Source organism: Orycteropus afer, unplaced genomic scaffold (assembly GCF_000298275.1).
Source record: "Orycteropus afer afer isolate SDZICR_OR568_19922 unplaced genomic scaffold, OryAfe1.0 scaffold00174, whole genome shotgun sequence".
Classification (NCBI taxonomy): domain Eukaryota; kingdom Metazoa; phylum Chordata; class Mammalia; order Tubulidentata; family Orycteropodidae; genus Orycteropus; species Orycteropus afer.
In genome coordinates this window covers 519,719-530,845 of record NW_006921761.1, presented here as the reverse complement: position 1 = coordinate 530,845, position 11,127 = coordinate 519,719, and the positions used below count along the sequence as shown (strand labels likewise).

The 11,127-nt window shown below is 52.0% G+C and overlaps 1 protein-coding gene across 1 annotated transcript in view; it reads left to right on the top strand.

The window, feature by feature from the left end:
- CCDC180 (coiled-coil domain containing 180) overlaps positions 1-11,127 on the top strand; it is a 64,486-nt gene that overhangs the window by 21,655 nt on the left and 31,704 nt on the right. Inside the window, 7 exon segments of the mRNA XM_007946991.2 lie at positions 1,886-2,001; positions 3,357-3,483; positions 4,602-4,641; positions 4,772-5,151; positions 6,838-7,064; positions 7,574-7,749; positions 9,746-9,926. Of these exon segments, the coding sequence (XP_007945182.2) occupies positions 1,886-2,001; positions 3,357-3,483; positions 4,602-4,641; positions 4,772-5,151; positions 6,838-7,064; positions 7,574-7,749; positions 9,746-9,926 (1,247 nt within the window).

Sequence of the window (11,127 nt, the reverse complement as noted above, 5' to 3'; positions counted from 1 at the left end):
TATGATGAAAGATGAGAATATACCCATTCAGGAAGTCCAACGAACCCCAAACAGGATAGACTCCAAAAGAAAATCACCAAGTCATATCATTATCAAACTCACCAAAACCAAAGACAAAAAAAGAATTCTGAAAGCAGCATGGGAAAAACAAAATGTTACCTACAAGGGGCAACCAATAAGACTAAGCTCGAATTTCTCAGCAGAAACCATGCAGGTGAGAAGACAATGGGATGGCATATATAAAACCTTGAAAGAGAAAAATTTCCAACCAGAATTATGTGCCCAGCAAAATTGTCCCTCAAATATGATGGTGAAATCAGGACATTTCCAGATAAGCAGAAATTAAAGAATTTGTTAAAACCAGACCAACCTTACAAGAGATGTTGAAGGGAGTCCTTTGGACAGAGAAGCAATAACAGCCAACAACAACTGACCATTAACATGTTGACATAACCCAGAAACCAACCCAGCTATGGAAGTATTCAAAGTAAATAAGCCTACAAGATTGTAAACAGGGAACCAGAGGCATCATTTGACAAATGAGGACAACTACAAACCAAAAAGAGGGAAAAAACTGTTGTTACAGAACTTCTAGATGGTAGGGAAGTCAAGACAACTACAAGATAGAACGGACTGTTCTAAACTTGGGAAGAAAACTATTAATCGCTGGATAATCTCAAAGAAAAATGATAAACCTTTACATCAGAACCAAAAAGTGGACCAACACAAATATTCAGCAAACACTAAAACAATAGCAATGAAGGAAGTGATAACACGATTCATAAACAAAACAAGCTCAGCATAGAAAATTATATGAACAAAGAAATTGACACAATGAAAAAGCACATGACAAAAATGACAGCAACAAATTCATATTTGCTGATAATTAATGCTATGGAGCACTAAAGAATAATGTAGAGTCTGCAAAGCACCGCATAATATGGATGAACTTGGAGGACATTATGCCGAGTGAAATAATTCAATCACAGAAGGACAAATAGAGTATTAGTTCGTTGTTGTGGCGGATCAAGGAAGGGTTTACATATGGAGGGGAATTTTCTTTGTTGGTTGCCAGAGGAGGGGAGGGAACACTGCAAAAAAAAAAGAAGTGTATTGACCTATGTCACTTTAGTTTTGTGTATTTCACTGTACATAAATTACATTTCAATAAAATGCATTAAAACAAATAACATATTTGGGGGGAAAAAAAGAAGAACTTTGACACATACTTCACATCATAAACGAAAATAAACTCAAAACAGATTCTAGACCCAAATGTAACCTTAGCTGTAGAGCTTGTACAGACGGGGAAGTTGAGAGGTGAGGCTCTGCTTGGCCCTGGCGTTGGACGGGGAGCAGCAGAAGTTTCCCTAAGCTGGTGCACTGGGTCCCAGGAGACAAAAGTGTCTGCAGGAGAGCGTGTAAGAGACGGACGGACGGACTGGGAGCAATGGGCATGTGCCCCGATCAGTGCCCCGCCATCCCAGGAGAGCAGTGGTGGTTCCCCACCGTTTGTCCCCAGCCAGCATCTCATTTCCGGTGTGACTGTGAGAAGGAGGGCGATGAACAGGTGTCATGAGGAGGTGTGGCAGGGACTGAGCAGGCAGGGTGGGGTCAGGGACACGTCCCTGGGGAGGGAGGAGCATTCAGAGGGTGGTGGAGGAAGGGAGAGAAGGCCCAGGCCCATAATGGAGAGCAGGGATAATGGTGGATCGATGCCCCTTCTGTGGGAAACAGTCCTGGGCTTGCCCTAGGACGGTGGACCTCAGTTTGAGCAGCGGGATCTCTAAGGCACTAAAACACTGTTGGGTTTGGTTTTTGCTTTGGTGGCTGTCCTGGTCCCCAGCTCACATCTGCTGCTTCTTGTTTTGTGGGCTGCTGCCAGGCCCAGGAGGCTAACCTGGATAAACTTTTGGACCAACTGAGGCAGCAAAACCATGAGCAGACACTGAAGCATCACCTGGAAAAGGCCAAAGATTTTCTGAATAGCATGAAATTAAGGTAGGTCGATCAGGCCCCAGAAGACAGAAGAGGCTGACCTGGAGTTGATGTTCAAGGTCACAGGCAGTCTGTGCAGGAGCCCATGGGTGTGCCCAACAAGCTTGAGGTTAAACTTTCTACCTCCAACTTTGGAAAATGTTGTGGCCATTTGCTGCTCAGCTGTTAGATAGGCAGCCGCTTCAGGGAAAAAGTAGCATGTTGATCTGAGAAGCTGATGGAGGGTTTTCAAGGCAGTGCAATTTGAAGGTCAAGAACGTGGGCCCCTCTCCTACTTAAAAAAATTTATAACATGCCCGCTGTTTGTTAAAGACCAAAAAATGTCACCCGAGGTAAACATGGAGACGTTTCCCCCTCATGCCTGCTCAAATACTCCTTTTTATGAACATCTATGTTTATATACATAAATACATGCACATGTATAGTATTGTTTTTAAATAAGAGTCGGACCGCCCTGTGCCAGTTGTTCTGTGGGTATAGATACGTTTCCGTTTTAAATGACTGTAGAACTCCTGAACAGTCTTTAATGTGGGTACTGCTTGCCTGTCCTGTGAGTTAGCTTTTCTACATTGGTTCCAGTTTCTCAATTTGACACACAGCTCGGTGTGAGCTTCTTTGTGTCTTTCTGCCCTTGTGCAGCTCTGGTAGCATCGTGCCTAAGGTATTTGATTGCTAACCAGAAGGCTGGAGGTTCAAACTCCTTGGAAGGAAGGTTGGGCAATCTACTTCCGTAGTGATACTGCCTCAGAAACGGCAACTCAGAAACCCCGGAAGCTTGGAAAACAAACATTAAAGCCTGGGCCTTGGGCATTTTGGGGTTTGGTGGGATGCTGCAGGTAAAATGAGGACAGTGGGCACAAAATGGGAGCTCCTGTCACAAGACGAGGCAGTGACGGTTCAGCGGTAGAATTCGCGCCTTCCAAAGGGAGGCCCGAGTTCAATTCCTGGCCCGTGTGTCTCCAGCACGGCCACCAGCCATCTGTCAGTGGAGGCCGGCATGTGGCTACAATGCTGAACAGGTTTCAGTGGAGCTTCTAGACGAAGACTAGGAAGGAAGGCATGGCGTTTCATTCCATTGTGTGGGGTGGTCATGAGTTGGGGGCCAGCTTGGCATCAGTTAGCAGCAGTGACAGTAATAATTACGGCACAAAACTCCCTGGGAGGGTTTCCACATTTTCTGCAAAGAACACGTATGTATCCCTTATGCAGTCAGCAGACCCACAGCACACAGCCCGGCGTTGTTACTGCTAAAGAGACAGCCACGCCCCAGCTCTTACAGCTCCAAGGATCCCATTCAGTCCTGCCCCTGGCCCTTGGCCACCCCTCCTCTGGCAGGGGACTCCCTACCTCCTTCGCAGGTATGAATGTTTCCACGTCATCCTGACGAAGGAAGTGATGGACTACCCAGCTATGATCCTGAAGGAACTCAATTCCTACAGCTACTCCCTCAGCCAACACTTTTTCGTTCGGGAAATCTTTGAACAGGTACGGAGAGGGCTGCGGAAAACCCGGGGAGACACCAAAGGGTGGCGTGACTTGTTCTCATCTGCTGGACTTGGAGCACCTTCCCCAGCTGTGTGTGCTAGCATCTGTGTTCAGGCCTCAAGGAGTGAGAAGATGAATGTGTCTCTAAAGGACACCTCTCTCTGTCAGTGTGATAACACTGAAGGCCTCAGAGTGCAGGGCTCACGGCTTCAGTGGGATTGTAATGACAAGGGTTTGTTACGTGACACTTCGAGTTTCATTCATCCCAACACCCATGGCCAGTGATTTGGAAATACGGCTCTGACTTCACTCACTCTCCTGCTTCAGAGCCCCTCACGAGCTCCAGCCCCTACCAAATCCCACCACCGTCTTTTGATGACGTGTAGGCCCCCACATGGCCCCAGGCTCTCCACTCTCGGGTTCCCACTGTCCCTCTCCCTGGTTTGGCAAACTCCTGTTTCCTGCATGTGCCCTCTGCCGACCAGCTGTTCCTCATCCGCTCCCACTACTGGAATATTCTCCCGGTACCCTCGCATGTCCCCTCCCTAGCTCTACTGCTGGTCCACGCGCAGTGGCCACTCTCCATGACACTCCCCTGACTCTGCAAACACTTCCCCCCCAAATGTGCATGTGTGTTGCTGCTTGATGTGAGATCCAGGTCAGAGCATCTGACTAGAATGCATTTCCTGACAGGCAGGGAGGCCTTACTAGTTTTATTTCACTCCAGTGGCCCTTAGCACAGCCTGGCATGTGATTTCCCCTTAGTGACTGTGTGAACACCGGGAACCTCCTGGTGTGGCTTTCCCAGGGCCTGGCTCTTTCTCCGTAGACCAGCCAGAGTCCTGCATGGCCAGATGGCTGGCAGGCTTGTGGCTGGCTCCAGACCTGGCCCTGGTGTCCCATGTTCTCTGTCTCAGAGAACCCCTCTCCTCCCCTGTTCTCGTTGCTAATATGTGCTCCCTGTGATAGTAGTGGAGAGGTTGGTGGTTTGAACCCACCTGGAGGTAGCTTGGAAGACAGGTGTGATGATCTGCCTTGAGAACCAAGGAGCACAGGTCTCCTTGGCAGCACGTGAGATGTGTGTCCTCTGTTCTTTTCTCTGTTTCTTCTCCTTGTAGAACTTGGACGGGGTTGTCTTTGTCAGACTCAGGGAACCAGGTAACACGTTCACAATGCAGGTTTGGTTCTCGTAGATCTTGGTCTCGTATATTTCTGGGTGGGGGACGCCTCCCCCCGGTGACGTGGGTAACCTGTCTCTCCCGGTGCTGGGGTGTTGGTTATCCCTCAGAAATCCACGAAAAGCACATTCAGGAGAAGATGCGAAAGCTGGGGAGAAAACAAAGAGCTTCCGCTGAAAGGAACAAAAATGGGGAAAGTGTAAGTAGCGGGCAGAGTTCCCCCAGGCCAGAGGCAGAGACGGAGGAGGTGGAAGGAGAAAAATACAGAGAAACCCAGTCCTTCATGAGCGAGGAGCTGTTGAATCAGCCGGAAGGGTCTCTTCTGTTCGACGAGGTGGACGAGTCCGGAGAGGGCTCTGCTCAGGGATTAGAGGAGACGCGGGCAACAGAGAGCTCCTCAAGACCGTCCCCAACCGAGGAGCACGTGATGGCTCAGGAGGTGGAGGAGGAGGAGGAAGAGGAGGAAGATGAGCCTGCGTCTGGGGAGGAGGTAGGCCGGCAGCGGACTCACTCTTGGGTCTGAGAATCGTGTGCATCCCTGATACAGGCTGAGTCCTCGGCAGGCTGGGTTCCACGGAGGACTTGCAAAGCACTACAGACGTAATCACACCCTTTGTATTTTTAACAGGAATCCAGTTTTTAACTCAGCAATGCTTTCTGAACATTCCCCTTCCTCTCCTCATGTCACACATCCCACGACCTCCTCTGGAGTCCCCCTCAGCCATGTGTCTTTCCTCGCCTCTCTCCAGCCCCCTCCCGTCATCAGCCCTGCTTTATCGTATCACAGAGTCCCTGGGTGGGGCACATGGTGAAGTGCGCAGCTAGTAGCTGAAAGGATGGTGGTTCGAATCCACCCTGGGCACCTCACAAGAAATGCCTGGCAATCTATTTCCAAAAGGTCACAGCCATTGACAACCCTTGGAACAGTTCTGCTGTGAAACACAAGGGTCACCATCAGTCAGAATCCACTCAGCAACTGTTTTGTCTTTTTTTTAATTGTACAAATCAACTTAGCTTCTTTGGGTGAGAGCACTCTGCTTCACCCCGGTCTCTCCACTCCTCCTTCTCCCACACTCTGGCTGCACAGCACTGAGGGGCCATCGCCACGCTGGCAGACAGAGCTCTCCTCAGAGAGCAGGGAAGGGACTCATACCAACACATCTTTTCCTCAAAACACATTTAAACAATAACTTGAATTCCCTCACAGAACGGCACATGACACATTTTCCTCTGTTGCTTTGAGGGCATTGGCACTGGAGCATTCTTTCTGAGCAGGGATTCCAAACCCAGCAGATACAGGCATGTAACAGAAAGGGCGGCTGGAGACCCAGTGTCAGAGAACGAGGAGGGAGGGGTCTGCAGTCAGCTCAGCACCAAGCAGAGACGTCCTATGGGGAGGCAGGCTCACGTCTGATTTCCTAAGAGAAATCAGAATCCAGATTGTTCCCCTGGGATTTCCCAATTCTAAAATGCACTACCTGGGAAGCATTAAAAGGAGCTCTGGTGGCACAGTGGTTGAGGCATTGGGTTGCTAACCGGAAGGTGGATGGTTCAACCCCACCAGCTGCTCCATAGGAGGAACATGAGGCAATCTGCTTCTGTAAAGATTTACAGCCTTGGAAACCCAATGGGGGTTGCTATGAGTTGGAATCAACTCGGTGGCAGTGGGTTGACTTACTTTTCGGGCAGGGGGAGTGTTGGTGGTTGAGCGGCAGGGTTCTCGTCTTCCATGTCAGAGAGCTCTGCTCAGTGTCCAGCCAATGCACCACCTGCCTGTCACTGAGGTTTAGGTCCTGCTATGAGGCTGGACAGGTTTCAGCAGAGCTTCCCGACCAAGACAGACAAGGAAGAAAGGTCTGGGGCTCTACTTCTGAGAACCCACCCATGGGTCACAATGTGGATCCCAGTGGACTCACCCACAACTGGTCGGCATGGACAGGATGGTGCAGGTTTTGGTCCATTGTGCAAGGGTTGCCAGGACTCGGGGACCGACCAGGTAGCAGCAAACAACACCCTGGGGGGCAGCTGCCGGCAAGATTTGGCCCACAGTCAAGGAAGTGGTGGTTGGGATCCACATCCTACCACTCAACCACCAATGCTCCCCCTGCCCAAAAAGTAAAAGTCAACCCACTGCCACTAAGATGATGCCCAGTCTAAAGGCTTGTTCCCTGCTTAGGCTGAGTCCCAGGAGGAAAGTGTGAGGGAACCCTCCAGCCAGGTCGTGGAGTCCTTCGTCACCTCCAGTGGGAACACCTATTTTGTCTTCGTACCCCTGGAAGAGGAAGAGTACAGCCAGAGGCCCCACTCCTGCCTCTCGTCCGCGCTCTCCCAGGACACCTGCGATACTGAGTTCCTGCAGCACGTGGTCATTCCGTCCAGGCTGCTTTCAGAAATTAAGAGGCAGTGAGTGAAGCCATTGTCATTGCCATCCTTTGGTCCTGGGTTTTATTAACGGAGTGGAATATTGTCTAAAACATTGGGTTCTTTTCAGCTGGGAAAAGCAAACACGTAAGTAATGCAGGGAGGGGAGAAACTCAATAAATATGGCAGGTGTCCAGGAATTGTTTACAGTTACCAGTGCCCCCAGCTTCACGGGGCGCCCCCCTCTGCCCTCCTTTCTAGCGAGGCAGTGGAGCTACATCTGCCAAAGTTATGGGTGTACTTACCCTTTGATTCCACGATCCCAGTTCAGGGAATTTACCCTGCGGGAACACCTGTATACTTGACGTATGTACAAGGTTATTCATGGCAGCCTTCAAGTTAGGAAACCTCCAGTAGGGGTTTGGTTACAGAATTATGGTCCATCCACATAGTGACATACCACATACTGGAGATGCTCGTTCTGGGCCAGTGTGGAGAGCTTGTGCTGGTTCTCACTCATGCAGGGCTGCCCCTGGCTGGTCTCTCCCCAGACTTCGGGTTGGCCTGTTCAACCACCTCGAGAAGTGGTTTGACCAGTGCGCTGTTAATGTCCGGGTCGTCGTGGCCACCAAGATCGAGGAGCTGGAGTCAGAACTGGAGCTGCGTATGCACCTGCACGAGCCCCGAGCCCAGCGTATCGAGAGAGACATCCACAACGTCAGGGCAGGTAGAGACCCCACTTGGGACGGCCCCCGCCCCCACCCCAGGCCCTCCTGCAGCGTTTGCCCCCCCGACTCCAAGTTCATGAGCCGCTCGCTCCAGTTTGCAGCATGCATGGCAGGTAGCAGGTTGCCATCACACTGGAAGATGTGTGTGAGGCTCCCCGAGGAAGGTGGTGCTCAGAGCCCTCAGTGAAGAACGTTTTGAAAGAAATAAGAGGGTATTAGATGCTGAAGGTCCCTGAGTGGCTGAACCACTAACCTGAAGGTGGAATGTACCCACTGGAGCCACAGAAGAAAGGCCTGGCTAGCCGCGTCCGTAAAGATGACAGCCCTGAAAGCCCTGGTAGCTCAGTTCTACCCTGTGACGTGGGTTTGCCATGAGTCAAGGTCAACTTGATTGCTTTGAGTTTTATCTTTTTTTCACATGCTGAGGTGGACGGTGTCTCCCTGGTTCAGGTCTGTGTACCCAGATCTGCTCACAGACCATCAGATACACATCTGCATGGCCTGTAGCTCAGGGGTTAGAGCGGTCGGGCTCAGCCTTCCCAGTACGTGACTGGCCAAACCAGGGAGCTGCTGGTAATTACCCTTGAAATGAGACAGTGAGAATGCCTTGAGTGCCTGCTAAAAGGTACAGCCTCCAATGGTAGCCATTGTTTTCACTTAAAATACTTTAAAAAGTGCCATTTCTTACCTAGGAAGTGGGCTTCATTAATGCTGGGGGGAGGGACATATGTTGGCTGGGACCTTCCGTGCCCGATGTTGGTTTTCACTGTCATCATACTGCATGCTCCGTCATAGACCTTCGGAGCTAGCATAGACCCTCAGGTCACCCCATCTGACCTCCTTGCTGCCAGGGGCCGTGGAAGTGCTGTGGACTCCAACAACCTGGCCTGAAATCCCAGCGCCCACAGAGCCCGCTTGCCCCACCCAGCTCTGTGCCTTGGACGCGTTGTGGGGTGTCTGGAACCTCTCACTGCCCTCAGCTGCACAAGGTGCACGTTAAAGTTGCTCTGGCAGAAAATGGGCCCTGCGGGCAGTGCATAAACCGCCAGGGCTGGGGAGGGGAAGCCGGCTCACAGCCACCCCCATGGTAAAGGCAAGCTCTCAGCCTGACACCAGACCCGCCACCATCGAGTCGAATCTGGCTCACAGTGACCCCACTGCGTTTCCAAGGCGGTAAATCTTTATGGAAGTAGATTGTCGCATCTTCCTTCCATGGAGCAGCTGGTGGGTTTGAACTGCCAACCATCTGGGTAGTAGTCAAATGCCTTAGGCACTACACCACCAGAGATGTTCCCTAATGATGGAAGTTCCTTCCCTGGCCTCTCCTTCCCTGGGTCTCTCCTTTCCTGGCTCCCTGGCCCAATGTGGATGAAGAAACCAAAGCCAGAGAAACAGTAAAAGTCACAGTCCACAGTCCACAGTCCACAGTCCGCTCAGTTTTGTTGTTGCTTTTGTTTTTGTTGTTGACTCGTGACTTAGGAGACCTAAATGCATTGCAGGGTAGGACTGCTCTGTAGGGCTTTTTCTTGGCTTTAGTTTTTACAGCAGCCAATCGCTAGGCCTGTTTCTCCTGCAGTGCCGCTGGGTAGGTTTGAACCACCAACCTTTTGGTTACCAGCCCAGTGCTAACCACTGGCGCTGCCCAGGGACCTTCACACCGCTCAGTTTTGCTAGAGCTTGGGCCAGCCCTCACCCACACCCTCCCTCCTTCCCATCTGCTCCCCAGGCTCCCTGGATTCTCCATGTCCCTGGCGTTGTTCTTTCCTGCTGCAGGCAGAGTTTCTGCACCAGCAGGGAGCTGGCAGAGGCCCCTCCTTGGTTGAAGACCCTGGGGCCTCTCTGGGATCCATGAGGGGGCTGCAGAAGGGAACCTGACCTGAACAGGTCCTGCCCTGGAGCTGCCCAAGAGAGGCAGTGGCAGGTCACTGTCCCAGGACATGAATGCCTGAGGTGACAGGATGTAGAGAGTGCCCCAGCTCCCCTGCCTTCTTTCAGCCGAGCTCTTGCTTCATGAAGAGCGGGTGGACAGTCACTGTGCTGGCGTGGTGGAGATGCTGAAGAAGGAGCGGCTGATGTTCTGCCGGTTCCAAGAAGAACAAAACGCGAGGAGCAAGAACTTCTGCCACAAGATCCACGACATGGAGCACACCTTCCTGAACGCCTCAAGGAGTGACAAGTAAGGGGCCCCGGGGTGCCCGTTGGGCAGAACGGCGCCCGGAGCCCGGCCAGACTGCTGGTTTACGACGGGCAGTTCCTCCCTGACGGACAAAAACACCAAGCCAGTTGCTGCCGAGTCTATTCTGACTCACGGTGACCCCGTGTGGACAGAGCAGGACTGCTCTGTGGTGGTTTCCGTGGCTGACTTGGGGGAAGTGGGTCACCAGGCCTTTCTTGCAAGGCACCTCTGAGTGGATGTGAACCTCCAGCCTTTTGGTCCACAGCTGAGCATGTTAACCAGTTGTTCCCTCTAATGGGTAAAGGAGCAGCTTTGCAGGCGCCCTGGGAGCCCTCCTTGAGGCTTAACCTCTTTAAGAGACTGAAAGGGGGAAGCTGCTGTGTGGACGTCTGTGTTTCCCCAGGGTTCTGGCTGCAGTGACCTTCCCAGATCCTGAGATGACTGTCCTTGGCCAACATGCTGCAGGGTCTCGGGGGAGATAGAAGGGAATTCAACCTCTGCCTTTCAGAGATGGGGGGAGGTAATGATTGCTAGGGGAACAGCCCAGGAAGAGGAAAGGATACCAGTGCCCACGGTGCGAAGGTGTCAGTGGTGTGCTCTGAGAGGTCAAGGCTGGGAAAGACCATTTCTATCGGGAAATCTGGAAAAGCTTCCTGCAGAAGGTGGCATTTGAGATAAACTCAAAGGTCATGGTGAGGGGACGGATATAGGTGGAGTGGGAGCAAAATCCTCCCATCAGAGAAGCGGCCTTGACCAGGCTCCAGGTGCGGGTGTGCTCAGGGGAGAGCAGGGCTCTGGGGAGGTCACTTAGGGATGGTCAGGTAGTGAGTGAGGAGCCATCGCAGGTGTGTCCGCAGTGGGCAGGTGCACACAGAACACCTGGTCGGGTGGACTTGGTTGTGGAGCGGAAGCTTGCGGGGGCTCTCCCACCAGAGTGTCAGCTGCACAGGCACACGGTGTGGGGGTTGAGAAGAGAGTGTGTTGGGGGAGGACAGAGACTCAGTAGCACCTGGGGATTTGGAGGTGGCAGAGGCCAGAGAGGGGAGGTGGGTGCCCTCTGATCGGGCACCTGAGAGTCACAGGCTGTGTTCAGCACACACTGGCACTCTGAACTCTCGCCTAATGTCTCCTTTCCTGCCCAGAGGAGCTGGGCAGTGGTTCTGATGGCCACCCAGCTGGGCAGGGAGCTCAAGCAGCCTGG